General features: G+C 46.5%; 1 protein-coding gene across 3 annotated transcripts; it reads right to left on the bottom strand.

Annotated features, from left to right (window-relative positions):
• Window positions 1-10072: 10072 nt before the first annotated feature.
• On the bottom strand, window positions 10073-16394 carry KPNA2 (karyopherin subunit alpha 2). Of its 3 annotated transcripts, none has more exons than XM_082326437.1 (11): window positions 16361-16394; window positions 15285-15401; window positions 15050-15187; window positions 14538-14626; window positions 13439-13707; window positions 12178-12272; window positions 11816-12079; window positions 10970-11203; window positions 10701-10883; window positions 10443-10592; window positions 10073-10331 (listed from the first exon to the last, which is right to left on the bottom strand). In XM_082326437.1, exons 2-11 carry the CDS (start codon window positions 15357-15359, stop codon window positions 10239-10241), a joined length of 1590 nt encoding a protein of 529 aa, XP_082182563.1. In that variant the 5' UTR covers window positions 15360-15401; window positions 16361-16394; the 3' UTR covers window positions 10073-10238. The 3 variants fall into 3 exon arrangements, with proteins under 3 accessions (XP_082182563.1, XP_082182562.1, XP_082182564.1); XM_082326436.1 differs by having other exon boundaries at window positions 16266-16381; XM_082326438.1 differs by having other exon boundaries at window positions 15285-15363; window positions 16266-16381.
• Window positions 16395-19046: the final 2652 nt, after the last annotated feature.

Raw genomic sequence — 19046 nt, 5'->3', positions numbered from 1 at the left:
CCTACCTTCTTAGTACAACAAAAGTACTTCCTAAATTTATTGCCGATCCAACACACTTTTCTCCCATTTCTGAATGGAATTCTGTTCTCCGTGAGGCTTTCTGTCACCTTCCCTGCTGCTGTTCTGTACCAAAGGATCAAACCCTACTGAAGTCACGTATAAAGTGCTTCTGCATTTAAGGAAGAAAAACTAGGAATAGATAGTTTCATTTTGTACGAGACTCCTTATTTCCCTTTGCAGATTATGAAAATTATCAGACTGGAGCATTGTTTGCATTGCTGGTGAACTGAACAAACTACATTAAAGTATTCAGGTACACATGCTTAAATATCTGTTTTAACTCTGGCATTGTTACTACTCAGAGACAGCGTTAACCCAGCAATGGAAGACATACCTACCAGAGTTATATGATGAAGAAACATGTCTAGACAGGGGCTCTTGTTCTCACTAAGACTCCCTTTGGCATGCAGAGACAATGTTTATGCAAGAGGTCAAGATTCAATCCATTTCTCAAGCTGGAGCTTGAGATGAAGCTTTTCAGGAGAAGAAACTAGGAAGGAAATCTCCACCCATAGGCTGGCTACTGAAAAAGGGGACAGAAGCTTGGAGCAGCAGACACCATAGCCCTCTGAGACAGGATGTGTCTTGGGGAAATGATGTGTCTCTGAAGGGAAATGACTGCAGCTGTGGCTACAAAAAAATGCATGAGCTCCCATATCACAGGATTTTCCAGTGGTTAGTCACTAAGATAACTTCTAAGTCCATCCATCCAGAACAGATTAGTAACTGATGCACAGATATTCCATGCAGTTCCTTAGCCATGTTATTTCCTCACCATGTCCTGCAGGAGAGCACTATCCTAATGTGACTTTATAAGAAGAAGAAAAAAGGCAGATTTTAAAGAGACAGACATTGAACACAGCATAAAAAGAGGCATTGCATTATATTTTATTACCAGCCAGGGGCTAAAATTCACTTTCTGAAAGAGGAAAATCTATTGTGAGAAAGCACGTCCCGGCGCTTGGGCAAATGACTGGGTTACACCTGTGTTCCAGCCCCGTTGTCTAGCTCAAGTCAACTCTGTTCTCTGCTGTTGGATGTACGGTGTCTCACAACCCATGACCCAATGGCAGGCTTTGCACAGCATTTTTAACAGCCCGGCACAACGGGCAGAGCCTAGCTTCAGTCTTTAAGCATAGTGAAGTACCTTAGGCCTAACAGATTTTTCCCTGATGAGTCTTACGTTCAAAATCAGTGGGAATGCTGACTCAAAGTACAAACTAGGTGTTCAAAAGTCCTGGGCCAAAAAGAAGGTCTATTTCTGAAAAATGTTTCCTTTATTCTTCCATGATTTCCACTTATTTACCCATAAAATACTGTTGATAATACAATTTCTTTACCAGACTCTTGGATGACTGGCTTTGGCAAGTGCTTTGAGAGCTACATGCCAAGTATTCCAACTGAAATTACTAAGGTTTCCCGAAGAACCACATGTTCCCTCATGCGACTGCTCTGCGGGACTGTCTCATGTTGCTTTGTGAATGAAGCAACTGTAGCATCTCATCCTTAGATTTATTCGACTGATACAAATAGGTTCATAAAAGACCTTACAGAATAAGACAGTTAGAAACAGTCTTCTCTGAGTGACATGTATCAAGAATTTACTTTACTACTGTACTACAACATCTGTCTCTGGATATTGTCTGATTCAACTTGATGCTGTGTATTTGTGCCAGTGGTATGCAGCTTAGACAAATGAAGTGTTATTAGGAAGACTGTCAGCCCAAACAAGTATTTAAGAGAGCTGACATAAAGCACTGTTTTCAACCAAGCAGTATTATTTAGCCACTAAAGGAATACCAAACCTTCTCTAATCTTTCCTATCCCCCATGGCCCGGCATCAGTTTGAAATAACAATTCTGTTGTCTGCAAAGGATGAGCTGTAAAATCTCCTGTATTGTAAGTCTCTGAGTCTTAATTACGCTGATGCCAAGAGGAGGGTGCCACTGACAGCGATGCCAAAAGCTGACTCACTCCTGCTGCTATAAATTCACCCCTTAGACACTGTTGATCAACAGGGATACATTGGAAGGTAGCTGCCATGTTAAATCAATCTCTTGGTCTGCCTAGTTAACACCCGCTTGGGCCACAGCCACTATTTAATGCTTTGGAAGAAGTAAGAAATGTTCCGTGATGCACCTTCCATCCCTGCAGCCAAGGAAAGCAGAGATGCTTTCCTGACTCCCCAAAAACGCTAGAACATTATCTGATAAGCCTTAATAGCTTGGCATAATTAGCTTGTTCTCCTTGGCCATTGTTACTTATCTAGATATTCAGGGATTAAAGCCTCATGTTTCTAGCTTTACAGAATCCCATAGAAGTCAGAGGTTAAGACGAGGTTTTCAAGAGGGCCAGCGTATCCCATTCCCATCTACTGTAGGGACTGTGGCTATTAGAGACACGGATATGGATAGGCAATGAGGCTGGCAACAGACTGCGCTGCCTATCTAAGGTCGGCAGAGAAAGCAAGCGTCTTGGGGCGCTGTAAACCACTTAAACAAAACAGCCCTCACCTGGTAGTTCTGATTTTCTATGTTTCTTCAAGCAAGCGGAAGTTTTTCCGTGTCTCATACACATTACTTTCAAAGATTTCCATTCAAGAGACGAGACTAATTCCAGGAGATTTATCAAATTATAACAATACTTTGTACTTTTACGGGTAGTTGAATCTGCAAGGTTCAAAGGCAAAAAAAGCTAACAAAGCCTTAGCCCCACAAGATTATTATTTTCCGCCATGGGGAAGCAACCACTAAGATTCAGAATGAGCTGTCTTAAAATGTGCATACCGCATATACTCACACGGTCTTGTGAATTGCTGAGAAGAACCCAGGCTAACCGGCTTTGGAAGCGCTCTGCTTTGTCTTACATTAACAAGTCTGTAGACATTTATAAACGCGTTACATGAAAACTAAATCTGAATAAGATCAATCATAACACAAAAGCATTTGTAGGTTCAATAAACATAACAATCCCTCTTTTTTTTATCCAATTCCTGACACTTTCTGAACTGCAGAAATACCTAACCCGCCCCACAATCTGTATGAGCTTCTTTTGTCCTTTCAACAGAATCACCCACAAGTCCACTGTGAAATCGTTTTGAGAGGATTTAAGATAAAGTTCTTCCTAAAATTATTTCATCCTAAAAATTATAAAGCAAGGTTGCATGCCAGCTAAGAACAGCACAGATACTTAAGTAGGTTAGTGGGTCTAGTGAAGTGCTAAAAGTAACCTAAAGCAAAATCTGTCACCATGTGTCTTGAATCATTCTTTTATTCCACTCTTGAAACCCTTTAAAATAGAACTGGAGGAAAGGTGGGTTTTTTCTTTTCTTTTTTAGCAGTAGAATTCAGGGGCAATATGTCTAATTAGGCAGTATGTCCGATAAAAGATGTGAGGTCTTGGTTCTGCAATCAGATGTAATCATCCCACAGGCAGATGCATCCAGCCCCCATGTGCACATGTATTCGTTCACTGACTGCAGAATTCAGGGGGTTTTGAGCACATGTCATATCTCATTTGCTCTGAAAAGTGCCTTGCACAGTTTGGTTGCTACAAATTTAACAAACATTTGGATTATATTGGTAGAAAGACATTATGTTCCAATCTGAGTCTAATCCACAGTTGGTTGGCTATGAGGAAGTGAGCTTCCCTGTTAGTTAGAATGGTGGTGGTGGTTTGGTTTTTTTTGTAATGTTTATTCCTGTTTTTTTATTTTTTTTTTGTTTGTAACTATGGCACACTGAATTCTGTTGACAGCTGCAAATCTGCTGTGCAATATAGCAGATCAAATTTTGCATTTTGCAGCAGCGTAAGATATCTCCATATGCTATTGGTTATACTGAACAGAAAAGTTTTTAAAGGTAGTCTGGACAAAAGCTGGTTGCAGGAGGGGGCTAATCTAATTTTTCTTAAGTTATTTCTAGGATTATTTGCTATTAACATTTGTTTTATTAGGAATTATTAGATCCCCATTGTCAGTCTTCCTCAATCACCTCTGTTTTTCCTTTCTGACTCAGTTTAAATCCCGCGCAGTTGTTACCATTCCTCCTCTACTTACGTTTGCCTTTCCTAATCCATGTCTGGCCACAGACTGCAGGTGTTGATATACACTTAAGTACAGACGGGAAAACAACTTCAGTTTTAGGAACTACATAAAACAATCTTTCTACACAGAAGAAAGATTCCTGCTTAATTCAAGTCAAATTTTGCAAAGCAGTTCTTCAGAAGTGGAATGTGGATGTCCTGTCTGTCCCATCCCCCCGCCTCTATTTTCCTATAGTGGTAATGTTCTCTCTATTGTAAGTTATATGGACTGCAGCAATGGTTTTTTTTAGCCATTAGGGGAAAGGAAATGACATATGGAGAGAATTCAAGTCCCTCCTCATTCCTAGAGAGTCCATCCAGAAAGTTAGCGTGCTGAGCTCCGTCCAAGTGTCGTTTCCTGCTCAGAATTGGGAAGGGGAGCTGGGGATGGGAGGAGAGATGGATACGTAACATTAAATTGCTGCTTCTGATTAACAGCAACATTCTGCAAATGATTTCACAGCATTGCTTTGAACAGAATTGAACCTCTGCAGCCCAAATATGTGTAGCAATCCACTGATGAAAGAGCTATTTTTACATCTGTTTCATATAGTGGGTAAAAATGAAGTGATTTGGATGATGGAAGTGTGCCTTGGAGATTATTCAAGATTTTCTGATAACTTTGTACATGCAATCTTCCACATGCCCACGGAGCATTATTACATACTCCTGGTATTACAGCTATTTTACCACTGTGAACCTGTACACAAAGCAATCTGTTACAGATAAATTAGGCGGCTTTCCACCTTATATATATATATATATATATATATAAAAATCAGACCTTCAGAAGATGACCTTGTGATTTTCATTTCACATGGCAATGCAAATTGAGAAAGATACAAAATAAAGTAGAACGCTTCCTCATTATGCTGCCTCTTTTATGGAGCTCGTAGGTGTAATCCAGCCTCTTCCGCAGTGAAATCAGTGCCATTGATTTCGCTTTTAGTATGACAGTCAATTGAAACTCCCTTCCTGATGTACGATTTATACATCACTTCTGGATTTGGCCCATTGTTTTATTTAAATGATTAGCACAACATTTTAATGTGGTCAAGCAAGTTTTGCTTAATAAGAATTAACAGGAGTTTTCTCCACCCTGCTTTAATTTTTCTCTCCTGTCCTCATCCCTTTAAATCCCAACTTCACTTCCCTCCCACTAATGACACTCCCTAGGGCAGTGGGTGAACTGCAACCTGGAAACAGGCCACGGCTCTTCCACGAAATCTTCTGGCTTCTGCGGAAGAGCGTCCGTTTCCTGGAGCCAGGCTGAGACAGACAGTGCTCTGCAGTCAGGAACGGGACTGGAAGCCAGTGACCCTTATTCCATATGATGTGCTGTGGCGCTCACAGCAAATCACTTCTTTCTTCGCTGTCTGCATGCTGAGCTTCTGCCCGACTCCGATCAGTGCCGTGCCGTGGATCAATAAGAAGGAAGTGTTTTCCAAACACGGTGAACAGCTTTGCACGCTTGTAGCTTGAATGTTCACATGCATACTTTTTTTTTTTTTTGAAATTTGCCGTTGGGTTGGGTCCACCCCTCCCATCCGTAGGAGGGGTCACCTGATTCCCTCTTAGACTCCTCTCTTAACATGCGCCCCTGAAGGTGAGTCAAGCTTAAGTTTTTTACTCAGACCAAAGGGTTAATGTGTTTCCTATTAGGTTTTAAGTGAAAGTCCCAACGTTTTCCTCTATAGGCCAAATGTCACCAGTCACAATTAACCTTCATTAATTACTCCTGTTTTGAATAACAGTACTTTTTTCCCCAATTGCACACACGCCCAAAGTTTAGACCTGTGCTTAAACATCATGTCGTACCTTATCACGAAAGAGATTCAATACTCCTGGGATAATCCTATATTCAGCAAAAGGATAATCGTGACCAGAGGTGCCACGGGTTAACTAGGGGAATGGACATCGGGATTGCCAGGCTCCAGGTTAATTCTACCAGCGACCTTCTGGATGTCTGTGGATAACTTTCTTGTATCTCAGTTTGCTCAGCTGTAAAATAGATTTAGAAACAGAAGAGATCTGTGAAATATTGTTAGCTAATGAATTCCTTTTCCTGCAAAGTTACAGCTGTTCCTTTTTGCTGATATACCACTGTAGTTCTGTGTCATTTAAATCATTCCGTATAGAGCAGTAGGAAGCAGCTTCACTTAAGAGAGTATTTCACAGTTTAAATCACAGGGAAATAAAGAATAGATTTCTCCTAATTTAACCATTTATAGCTTTTCCACAGTTTAAACTGTTCATCCTGTAGCAGAAAGTGAACAGACAGGCTATTGCAGAACAGGACTGCAAAGCCTCTGCTCTTCTTTCAGAGCCTAGCATCTTTGGAAACAGCAAGTGGAAGCGATCACAGAGGCAGCATCTGCTAGCATCAGAATTTCAGAGGTGGTTACGTTTGCCGAGATCTTAGACTGAAATCTTGCCATCGCTCCACAGATAAAACAGCGTTAGCAGCAGCTGCATTCCAAGCCAGTGGATGTCAGCAGGGGTCTGTTGTTGTTGCTCTCCGCACAGAGGAGCTGGCAGGCTGACACATAGGCCACCAGACATTTATTCCACCCCTTGTCCTGAATTAGGCATTTGCCAAATAAAGAAGGCTAGCTCTTAAATCTGGCTGGGCAACAACAAAAAAACAACCCAAAACCAACCAACAAACCAAGAACTGGGAGCAATAACAATTCTCCTCTCCCTTTTTGCTCCTACCACTTTTTTTTAAGCTAGAGACACAGCCTAACGGGTGACCATGATTGATCCTAACCTCAGAAATCGGTTGCGTTTCTGTTAGAACAAGGAGTGACTCACCCCAGTCACTTACTCACAGTCACTGTAGGCTGTTGCTTGTGGAAATACCTGCTGCCAAGAACAGGGTTCATTGCTGGGTAGGCTGAACGCATTCTTCTTGGATAACAACAAAGTCTCAGTCCCCAGAAAGTTAATTATTAAGCCACTGAGCTGTCAGGCATCTAGAGAAGAATTTGCAGTGTTCTATTATTAACTGAGTATATTAGATAATTCTGAAAGAAGCACTTCAGGAAAAAAGTAGAGATAACACTATTCAACAAATATTCTGCATTCTCATCTCCTCTTCTACACGCAGAGATAGAAAAGTCAAATTAACTGCATATGTGCTAAAAAGCAGTTACAGCAAGGATTTGTGTTTTAATGTAACCCTGAGATACCAGTTTTAAAAGATTATACCTCATACTCAACATTTAATCTGGTTAAATACTCGAGAATTAGCACATAGATGTTTTCTGTAACTAGAAGAGGTGCCCGATAGCTTTTATCTCGCTATTTTCTTAACAGGAAAATAAAGCACATCATACCTGAGTGGTGCAGGCTGGATGGAGCTCCACGCCACCCTCCTGGAAGCGAACGGGACCGTGCGGTTGCCTGTGGCACCCTCTACTGGAAGATGCGATAGCGTTAGACACCTAAAATTGCTCAAGAATGCTGAACTATGTTTCACAAGTCGTTGTGTCATTGCTCTGATAAACCCACAAAGATAAAGTATATGGAAGCAATGATTTCATTTATGAAAGCTGACTTTGCATAATTGCTTTTATACAGGTTAATTCTTTCCGTTCTCTACAGTGAGTTACGCAGAAAATCATGATTTTAACTGATGCTTTTAGGTCAAAGTTGGAGGTTTGACAACAAAGCAAAGGACACACGAGGCTTCACCGCAGATACATAAAAGCCCTATTTAGTTGTTTTTCTCCCCCAGAAGGTTAAAGGCTTCAGTGGTTCTTTCCACGTTGCACGGGTACTGCTAAGATAACACCAGAATCCGCTCCCAAGGGTGTTGCAGTACCCGTGGTGTCAGACCTGCGTTCTGCTCCTCAGCCTGGCACCGTCCATGGCTGCTTCTGCCGGGGCTGGGTGCCACCTGCGGTCTCGCCCATCGGTGCAGCAGGCTGGCAGGGGTGGGGACCTGCCCCGGCCGCACCTCGGTCGCACCCTTCTTTTGGCAGTGCAGGCACAGAGACAGAAGGGCAGTAACGCTGACATCAGCTTCTCCGGCAGAAGATGCAGTAGGGTTACAATAGCCATTAGTCCCACTGTCTCTAAAGACTCCTAAAGTAAAGCTTATTACTTGCTGTGGCTTTGTTTTGGGGTAGAGAAAAAGCAGTTCACGTGGCACGGTCAAAAGTAGGAAGTCACCCTCAGTCAGCTCGGGATATTGTGATTTTTGCAAGACAATCTCATTTGTGGCCTGTAAAAACTGCAGCCCCGTTGGTAAACCAGTGACAGCCACGTTCTGAGCTGGATGAACTCCTGCAGCTTAACCGGCCCAGCAGAAGCACGCGCACGCAGGTGAGTTGAGGAGCGCGCGCTCTGCAGGAAGCGTTATCGCTGCTACCCTTCAGAGCAGCTACGAAGGCATGTGCAAAGTACCTGCTACCTGTCGTAACATCGCCGCCATCCAGCAGCACCTCAGGGCTGGCACAGCGGTGGCAGATGGGTGCATGTGTAACCATCGGCCTCCCGTCAGGGAGGGCACCAGTTCTGCAAGCAGCTGTGAAACAGGCACTAGAGCCTTGCACGGCAAGAAGGGAAGCGAGTGGCATCTTGGACAGTAGCCGTAAGTGGTAACCTGGGTTCAGAAAGAGCGTCCTTTCAAGATCAGGTATTCTTAACGAAGAAGTTAAAGTGTGTTACACCCAAATCCACTTATACATGCATGCGCACTTTGAAAGAGACTCAAAAGCACACAACGAGCAGCCCATAAGACCAGACCGATTCTTTCATCAGGTTCACTTAGCAGAATACAAGGGGTGTGGTTTGTATTTTTTTTTCCATTCCTTTCCCCCCATAAAGGCAGAAGCAAAGCCTACAGAAACTCTGGGAGAATTGTCTACACATTAGATTCCCCCCCCCCCCTTTATTAACAATTGAAGAGCTATCTAACATACAATACTGAAGTGACACGCTACGTTTCAAACAAGTCATGCTTATGAAAAACTGACCTCTCCTGCACCACCATAAGAGCACGAGGAGCTCAGAGAGCTGAGTCAATACAGTTGTGCAGACACATTGACTCGGGGGAGGTTCCAGTTAATGAAATAGCTCAATCCAAGTTTTTCCAAAAAGCTGGAAAACAGGACTACAGTTCCTCCTCTCCCCCCACAAACCCCACCCTGCACAGCCACCTTCAGAGACAGAGGTTACTGCAATAATGATTTTAGCAGTAAAGGGACAATAGACGCCAAGACAAGGCCTTCATTTTTGCTCTCTTCAGGCAGGCAACTGCCTCAAAGCATTTTCTGTGCTCTGTGCTAAGGCTGCCTGAACGCACTTACACCTGGTTAACTGCTGTACTTACCCCTCCTCCACACCATTACCTGCAGTTAAGTAGTACTACTACACTCTAAATATATATTTCTCCAGGAGGCAGAAGACAGTTTGGCTCAGTGAGGGGCAGGGTACTACCAATCAGATTTCTGTGAGGGATACCGAGAGAGAAGCAGCCGTTCGTTTGTTCTGCAGTGACCAAGGGCTGCGAGACACGGAAGTCAGAGCTTGGGCTGACCAAGCCCTTTTGAAACCACCATCTTCAGAACCGAATCTCTCATGGTTTAGACCCACATTCTTGCATTATACATTTCTGATTAAGTATACTTACCCTATCAGTCACCTTTTAAGAGAGCAATTGACACAGTTCAATGTACTGATACCACTTTATTGAACTTCAAACATAAATCCTCTTTAAAAGCCTACTCAGCGTATTGATTACAGCAGTAGGTTATGTAGAAGGTAATAGGTTACGAAGAGGTTCGCAGAGTAGTGGCTCATGCTTTGCGAGAAGCCTGTATTGCCCACTTGTGTTCTCATGCCTGACAGGGACAGCAAGAGCCAGAAAGAGAACAAGTATTTACAAGTATATCTTTGAAAGAATGAAGTTTACAGTTAGAAATTCACATAATATGTACAGTTTTGAACTGTTCAAGTATGTTTCAGTTGGACAAAGTGCTACAGGTCACATAAAAAACACAGTAAAAACAAGAGGAACTATTAAGACAAAAAGGTGGCAGTCATTTGTGTGCCAGATGACTTGCAGGGGATTGCAGTATACGCAAGATCTAGAAGTTGAAAGTATCTGGAGTATTGCCCTGAATTTGGAAAGTGTAGCTGGCAGCAGTAGATTCTGGTACAACATTTTGGTCTTCTTCCTCCTAGAAGAAAGAGAAAAGAGTTTTGAAAGAGCAATAGCATTTTAACCTCGTAGTCAGGGCTAGAATAGAAAATAAAAGTGGGGAAAAAAAAATCATCCTGCAGCCACTTACTTCTGCTGAGAAGTATTTCTCAATCAGCGTGGATGAGGCTTTGTACACTTGTTCGTTTTCATGCGACTGGAGAGCTTCAATTTTGTCTAGACCCCCACACTCCTCAATCATGAGGCAAAGTTTTTCAGTCTCATTGATCTTCTCAGCAGCCTGCGACAAACGAGCATGCAATAACCTCAGGAAAGGTGTATGGCACCAACTACCGGAGAACCATTAACAACAGCCTGGATAACGATTGAGTATACTGCATCCACATACCAAGAAGATATTAGAAATGGCATCCAGGATCACTAGCACAGTTTTGCTGTCTTTAGCTGAGAGGAGATTCAGCAGGGGTTCAACAACACCAGCCTGAACAAGATACACAATCTGGTCAATTGTTCCACCGCTGGTGTAGTTAGTCACAGCCCACACAGCTTCCTTTTGAGATTTGAAATCCCCCTGTGAAGGTAAAAGCAGGGTATTTGAACACAGATAGTAGCAGTAATAGCAAAAGCCTCAACATAGTAAACATAGGTTTTGTTTACCTTCCTCAGAATACCAATGAGGTAAGGTACGAGACCGTGGTCTACAACTCGCTGAATCTGGTCCTGCCGTCCAGCAGTGATATTGGACATCGTCCATGCTGCTTCTTTCTGAATGTTGCTTTTATGATGAGAAAGAAGACTTGGAAAGACAGATAGCGCTCCCGAGTCAATGACAATCTGCGTCTGCTCATCGGTACCAGTGACAATATTTCCTATGGCTCTTAGTGAAGGAGTCTGAAACAAATACAAAAATAGTACTTAGGAAAATTGCTGTTATCTAATCTGTGCTTGAACAAAACCAGCCATACCTGATGTCCCTTTGCTGTCACCTTCCCAGTTAACAACTTTAAGCTCCTCGTCAGCATTACATATACACACATTAAGCATGCTAAGACTGCACACCTTCCAAGGCCAATCCGCAAACAACTACCCGTAACAGAGCTTAGGAACACCGTCTCCTAAGTACTAATGCAGCTTTATTATAGTATAATTACAGTGTGCTCAGAGCCCACTTCTAAACACTGTCTCTAGAATGTGGGCTTGCAACAGTAGTTTAGAGATAAAAGCAAGCTTTAAAGGACTCTTTAAACCACTGTTGTGCTGGCCTGCGTGTTAAATCCAATGATTTTATAAAGAAGCTTGATAGTCAGCAGCAGCCATAGTCTATGCCTCATGTGAGACAGTCTCCACACAAGATGGAAGCTCAAGTCTTAGCTACATAAAACCTAGAAGAAGCATCAGGTTTAGGTATGCAAAGAACCATTTGGTTACATGGACACTATTCTCACTGCAGTTTTATTCATGACTCCAATCAAGCAACAGCAATCTGCATGTCTGATGGCTTACCATTATTGGCAGTTCACTGCATCCCAGGAGTTTCACAAGTTGTGGCACCAATCCGGTTTTCACTACAACTTCTATCCTGTCATTGGAACCATCTGTTAGATAGGAAAGTGCCCAGCATGTGTCTGCCAACACCTCATGATCGTCATGGTGCAAGAGCCGAACAAGAGTTGGAAGAATCTGCTCAATAGCTTCTATGGGTGGCGCAGGGTTCTTATTACGACATAGGTTTGAGAGAGTCCAGGTAACGTTGCGTAAATAGCCAGACTGCAAGAGTTGAAATAAGTGGTTAGCAACTGTTTAGTTACTTGAGCTCTTTTGCTCACTTACTAGTAATTGTAACTGGAATCATACTGCACACTTACAGCCAGAGAAGAGAGATCAGGAACAGCTAGTAGACTCAGCAGCGGCTCAATTGCACCAAATTTAATAACCAGATCTCTGTAGGTAGAGCCATCCCCTGAGAAAACAAGAAAAATAGCCAGGTGAAGACCAGAACAGAGGCATGTGTGCATACAGAATCATTATGTGTTAGATGAATTCTTCTACTGACTGCTTAAGGAGGGTTAGACAAAAAAAGAAATAAGAGGACAACAGGACTACTACCATGGTTAAGTCATATGACAAGCATGTGTTTTTCTAATCAAGTCAGAGATTAATTTTTCTTTCTGTTGGAAAAAAGTAGTAATTTAGTGTATGTTTTCTATACAGCTTTTCTTAAGAGTTCATAACTAAGCAGGGACTTGCATGTTTCTTTGAAAACATCCCTAAGCCCTACCACTGGAACAGAGCTCTTCCCACAACATGGGACTTCAAATGCATTATAATCATTGGTTGCACGATTGGGTTCTATAGTATAATGCTGAAGGAATGTCATAGTTTTTGACTGAATTATTCTATTTCAAGGTACAAAAAGTACCTTGTAATTGAGTTTAAAAAACCACAAAGGACAAGCTTCAAGAAAACTCCAACCAAACAAGGCTTCTATTGAGCTCATTTTCTGTGTGAAGATTCACTATTCTCTGTAAGGCACAGCTGTTGGAAACAGTACTACAGCAAATACAATGTTATAACTGTATTATTAATTTTGACTAGTTTTTTTTTTTTTTCAGAATTGGATCCAAGACTGGCAGATCAAGTAATCCTGAAAGGTGCACGAGAACTTCAGTATATAGTACTTTCACATCAGTAAGTAGCTGTTTCAAAGCAAGGAATATTGGCCATCACATACACAATTATGTGAGCCATCTGCTTCCTCCCTTCCCCTTTCTAGTCAACACAGAGAGCAGAGCTCACTGGTAAGTCACAAAAACATCAAGTGAGATATGTGAAAAAAGCCCTATGTTGTAGCATCGTTATACAACTCTATCAAAACTGAACTGAAATACGGAAGCAATCCACGTAATGCAACCCACATGCTGCCAGGTGTTGCATGAGACATCTTACACCAGGTCTGAAGATAAAGAAGTGTCCATAGCATACTCTATGTTGCAGAGCATGTCTTTACTTGAAAAGCATTAAGGCAGAGCTCCCAAGAAGCTCAGCGTGCTACATGACATGTCAGTAGTAATGTCCTCCTATTTTAAATAAGGAAGCAGGTCAGAGTTGTGTAGCATATTGACATACCTGCGATATTTCCTAACGCCCACACAGCCTGTTCACTGATGTGAGTATGGGGGGAGGCCAGCAGTGAAATAAAGGCTGGAATGGCCCCTCCATCCACCACGGCCTTTGTTTGTTCTGATGTGCCAGAGGCGATGTTGGTAAGGGCCCAGGCAGATTCAAACTGAATAGGACTACAGTCTGCTCTACCCAAGAAGGAAACAAACTTTGGAATCAAACCAGCCCGAATTATGTTGTCTATGGGGGGCTGCTTCTCTCTCGAGAGGAGTTTCCTAAGGAGGAAGACAAACAGAAAGCATTATTTTTGCCTGCAGATATCTGAACAACAGATTAAACAGTCTAACATCATCCATATTTAAAAAAGAAGAGGCTCAGCATTGCCTTAACATTCAGAGAAGGCAAGGCGACAAGATGTGAAGGAGAAACACAGACAAGCCGAACCCTAGCTTCCCAAACCTCTGCTAACATTGGTTTTGGCATGTCTTCACTATATGAGAGGTTCTGTTCAGACTCTGAAATAAAGCAGACCTGCAAGAGCCATAATACATCTGAATCGCTAGAGGTTTCTCAGCAGACAGGTTAATGACTGCCAGAAGCAGCACTGCAGCAATATACAAGCTTGCCAAAGGAGGTTTTGGATTTGGAAGGAGAAAGGAAATTGGGCATACTTCAAACCCCAGTCATCTTACTGTTCGCATTATTCTAAGGTAGATCACTGCACTCAAATATTGTAGTCAAGTGTTAACACAGTTTAAAGATATCTTATTTTGCTATAACAAAAGCTTTATTATTATTACTCCTACAACAAGATAGACTACTGTTTATTTTGCCACCTCAAAAACAACTAGAAAGAATTACTACTTCCTAGTAAAACGTGTAGGCACTTCAAACATTCAAAAGCCACGTGGTTTCAATACAATTATGACTAAGTTAAGCATAGCTAGATGTTATACATAAGGCTGACTCAGGTGTTTGTTGAAATACTGTCCGATAAGAGCCATAGCTGCTGCCATAAGCAAACGCTTAGGCTCATAAGCCAGTTCTTTTACCTTGCCTAGTTACTGGCTTGCACAGCTGAAGTGGTTACCTCCAAACTCCTTACCTGGCAGCTTGAGTAGCCTGTAGCTGAAGCTCCATATTATTACTGTTAACTCCTTTGACTATTTCTTCAACTGACCAGTGTGCTGAAACCTGTACAATAAAGAGTTACATGAATGCTTTGTCGGGAGAGGCGTGTGTCTTCATGACCACAGAGGCCTTCTGTACAATACTATCAATAGACCTCAGTTTACAACCACTTCCTTTATTAAGAAATTATACCACTGTGTGATACTCCAAAACCTCATCAGCTACAACTTTATCTAGTTACCCAAACTACTGAAAGCTTTTTTTAATCAAGTGCTTCACACCACTGTTACACTGACACAGTAGGCTTAAACACAACTGGCTAAACTACATTTTAAGAGTGTTGTCCATTAGAGTTGGTAGCATAGACTTAAGTTGGTAACATATATGTAGTAGCGTTGTGTCCCGCATGAGAAGTTCATACTAGCATGGCTGCATGAGCTTATGTTGCAAGACCTCCAAGAGTGCCCGTTCTCAGGACCTACTTACCTGATTGCTCCTGTTTTCCTGAAGGGGAGAAGTAGCATCATCTGGTAAAGTGCTAACATTTCTTCTTTTAAGCATCTGGTCATCTTTCTTAGCTTTCCTCAGCTCTACATTGACTTCAATACGCCGCCTTCTCATTTCCTGGAGGATATACATTCGTAGTAAGTTCTTGGCTTTTACAACTCATGTTTAAAGAGATGATGGCTAGCTAAAATACTAATTGCATCAGAATACTCACTGTAGTGTCCTTTCCTTTGTTCTTGAATCTGTTCAAGCGAGCTGCTGCTACATTGGCATTCTCATTAGTAGACATCTTGCTTATTAGATTTTGAGAGGAAACAGGTAAAAAACAAGCCTGAAAACAGGGCAAATAATAAACAGCGAGTTTACTCCACAAAAGTTAAAATCTGAGATCAATATTTGAGAATGAGAGACACTTGTCCACATTAGATACAGTAACAGCCTCTGACTTGATGGAAGATACTAGTAACATAACAGCTGTCTCTTTAAACACCCTAGTTGTTACAGCAAGCTCTAGCACTAGCACAAAAGCAGCAGACACACATACATCGTTTTATGACACTTCCAGCCACAAACATTATCAGAGTCATTGTTTGTAGGAGCAAGATTGGTCTTCCTTCCCATAGACTGCACACATGTATTTTTAAATACTCTTTTCACTGTGTCATATACCTATACTGCACAGACACCCCACCCAGTCCCACCCCGACCCCCTTTGACGGGAACAGCGAGATCTCGTACTGGGAAGGCCCTCCCGGGGGGGCTTGCTGTGCCGGTGAGCCAGCAGCACAGGGTAGCCGCCACACTGGTAACGGGGCGGGCCCCTGCACCTTGGCCAGCTCCAAGGTGACCCAGTGCATAAGGACTGGCTTCATTTCAGCCACAACTCAGCCGGAACACACAGCCGGCTCTGGGAAGCGCCAGCCCTGTCGGCCCCACTCCAGGCAGCGGCCTGTGACCGCGGAGACCCGAAGGGCTCCGGAGGGAGCCCCGCGTAGGGCCTGCCGGTCTGCCCTACCACCGACGGAACCCGGTCGCTTCTGACAGACCGGCGCACGGCCTGCACCCCCGCTGCCCCGCACCCGGCTTCTCGCTGCCACAGGCTCCCGCTCCCTCTCCCTGCCCGCCCCCGCGGCCGGGCACCTCCGCCGCGGAGCTCCGCACACAAGCCGTCCTGCCGCGCCGCGCCGCTCCCCACCTACGAGCACGCTGCCACTACCCCCGGCCGCTCCAGGCGGGATTTAAATTTCCCGCGCCCTCGCCCTGCCATTGGCCAGTTCGAGCCATAGCAACCTTCTGATTGGCCAGTTTGAAATGCAGCTCCTCTCGCGATGAAGCAGAACGGCTCCCCGCCGCGCTCCCGTCACGTACCACGCACCCGGCCCCGCCTCGACACTACAACTCCCGGCATCCCACGCAACGGCGCGGCGCCGGGCCGACCGCGGCCCTCCCGCCTCAGCCGCTCGCCGGGCGACGGCGCAGGGCATGCTGGGATTTGTAGTTTCACACGGGGGGGGCGGTGGCTCTGTTGGGGCCACGGGGAACGCGAGTGGGGTGGCCGGGGGACGTTGCACCCCTGGAAGCGGGGAGAACAGGGAGATCTCCCCGCTCGGGGCGGCTCGGGGCGGTACCGTGGCACCTCCTCACACGCAGCCTGATTTCGACCTCGGTAACCGCCCCGGCACTGCAGGCTTTTCCCGAGGCTCCCTGCGGCGTCTCCCAGAAACGGGGCGGCGCAGGAATTTAAAGAAAACGGGATGTGAGGTAGCAGCTGAAAGCAACTCAGCAGCAAACAGGACAGATCAAAGCTAAATCATACAGACTAACAAGAAAAGTATGCCTGCCCCCGCGGCACGCCCAGAAAATCGACAGATTGGGGATGGCTTCAGATGGGTTCGGCCTGTTCACAAGGGATGGGACACAAAAGACCACCACCCTGTTTCACAGGAGATGTAATCAAACCATAAAACCCGGGGGAAAAACATGACTGCACCAGCAACCCAAGCACTTCGCCATCTATAACGTACACTTCATGGCAGGGAAGTGTCAGAGAGGCACATTGATACATCCGTGCCTTAAACCGTTACGTTAAACCATTTACACTGATCTGTAGATGCACACAGTAGTTGACACAGATGTATGCAGAGGAGGAGGACTTGCCAGTGACATTTTACATAGCTTGTTTTGGACCTTACACTTCTGATCGTTGTAAAATAAAAACATCACAAAAACATCTAAGCAATAGTAGGGAAGTCAAGAGACGAGAAAGCACATCAGTCACAAACGGAGATACTGAAAAAGGACTAGTTTGACAGAAAAAAGGCAGCTTAAAAGTAGAAATCGAGGTAAGACACCTGGTGTGCAGAAGGATCGGAGGGCCCGCGTGAAGAAAGTCCGCCGGGTCATAAATTGCTGGAGGGTGCGCGGTCTGGAACAGCGTAACCTGGACGAAGGAGACAGGGGGAGTGCGGGGATGGGTGTTGCAGGGCAGGGAGGGGGCTGTCAGCGATTTGGGAACTCGAGGTGGCTGCGTACGAGGTGCTGCAGGCCGATACGGGGTGAACATGTCATGGGGTGGGAGAGAGGCGTCACCGCTTGAAGGATGTTACCAACACAGGAAAGCGGCGGAGGGAGGCTGGGCAGCGCGGGGCGAACGGCCCCACAGTGGCTCACTGGGGCAGCGGGGCCTGCGGGGGGTGCGCAGGAGGGAAAAAGGGCCGCGAGGGGAGGAAGACCCCTGAGGGGCCAGAGCCGAGCGCGGAGCCGAGGGGACGGGGCGGAGCGAATGGCAGCGCAGCGCAGGAGCCAGCGGCGGGGGCGGGACGGCGGCGCGAAGGCGGGGGTCGGGGGGGCCGTGAGGGGGCAGTGTAAAGGCGGGGTCCCGGGGAGCGGGCGCCTGCGGCCCGAAGCGGATCGCCTCAGGCGGGCGCGCGCGTGAGGGACGCAGGATGACGGCCTCGCGCCGCGCGGAGGGAGCCAACGGCCTCCGCGCGTGGCAGGCTCCGGAGCGCGTGAAGCGGGAGAGCCTGAGGGCGCGAGCCCGCCCCCTGAAGGCAGCGGCAGCTCGGGCTCGCGTGACGTCGAAGGGCGGGGCTTCGGGGCCCGCCGGGGAGGAAGGGCCCCGTCCAATGGAGTGCAAGGAGGGCGGGGACGGGGGCGGGGACATGGGGCGGGGCCTCCCGGTCACGAGCGGGGAGAACGTGAAGGCTCGCTTAGGGGCGGGGCCAGCGCCGGGCGGGCGGGGCTCTTACCGCGCAGCGCTCGCAGCTTTTGCTGGGTGACCCAGTGGCCTAATGGATAAGGCATCAGCCTCCGGAGCTGGGGATTGTGGGTTCGAGTCCCATCTGGGTCGTACCGCAGGCATTTTTGTGGCCGTGCGGTAGATCCAGCGCGGAGGCTGCCCGGCCCCTCCCGCCGCCCACAGCAGCGCGTTACTGGCGGCCCCCGACACTTTTAGCCGCGCCGGCCGCTGCTGCCGGGGCCGGTGAGGGAAGATCCGACGCCGAGGCAGCAGCCCGCTCGGCCGCGGGCACGGCCTCAAATTCCCTCAGCCGCAACCGCCGCCCTGTCGGCGGGGCGCCGGGCCGTGTGCCCTGCCCGCCGGCACCGCGGCCCTTCCCCGGCGCCGCCGAGCCTGCTGCCGCCGCCGCCGTCTCCCTCCTTCCCGCGGGGATCCCGCGGCGGCGGAGCGCCTCCGCCCGGGGCCCGCCTCTGGCAGGAGGACGAGGCGTGAGGCGGCCGGAGCGGGCGTCGCCTCGGCCGCCGCGGGTGAGTGGCCCCGGGAGCCGGGGGCGGTTCGCGGGGCGGGCGATCGCCTCCGGGCCCCGAGGGCGGGTGGCCGGGGCGCGGGGGCCGTCGCCCTGCCCCGGCCACGGTCGCAGCGTGGGCCCTCCCGGGCCGTTGCGGTGAAGAGGCGAGGGAAGCCGCGCCTGCGGAACGCCAGCTGCCGCCGGCGCAGCGCTCGGACGTGGCCGTTGCG

Source organism: Platalea leucorodia (genome assembly GCF_965183815.1).
Source record: "Platalea leucorodia genome assembly, chromosome: 14".
Classification (NCBI taxonomy): Eukaryota; Metazoa; Chordata; class Aves; order Pelecaniformes; family Threskiornithidae; genus Platalea; species Platalea leucorodia.
This window is presented reverse-complemented; position numbering and strand designations above follow the sequence as displayed.

Coding starts and splice junctions, on each gene's coding strand:
- KPNA2 (XM_082326437.1), bottom strand. CDS start 15,359: ATGTCTACTAATGAGAATGCCAATGTAGCAGCAGCTCGCTTGAACAGA. Junction 15,188..15,284: donor ACAAAGGAAAGGACACTACA/GTGAGTATTCTG, acceptor TATATCCTCCAG/GAAATGAGAAGGCGGCGTAT. Junction 12,273..13,438: donor GGCGTTAGGAAATATCGCAG/GTATGTCAATAT, acceptor TTGTTTTCTCAG/GGGATGGCTCTACCTACAGA.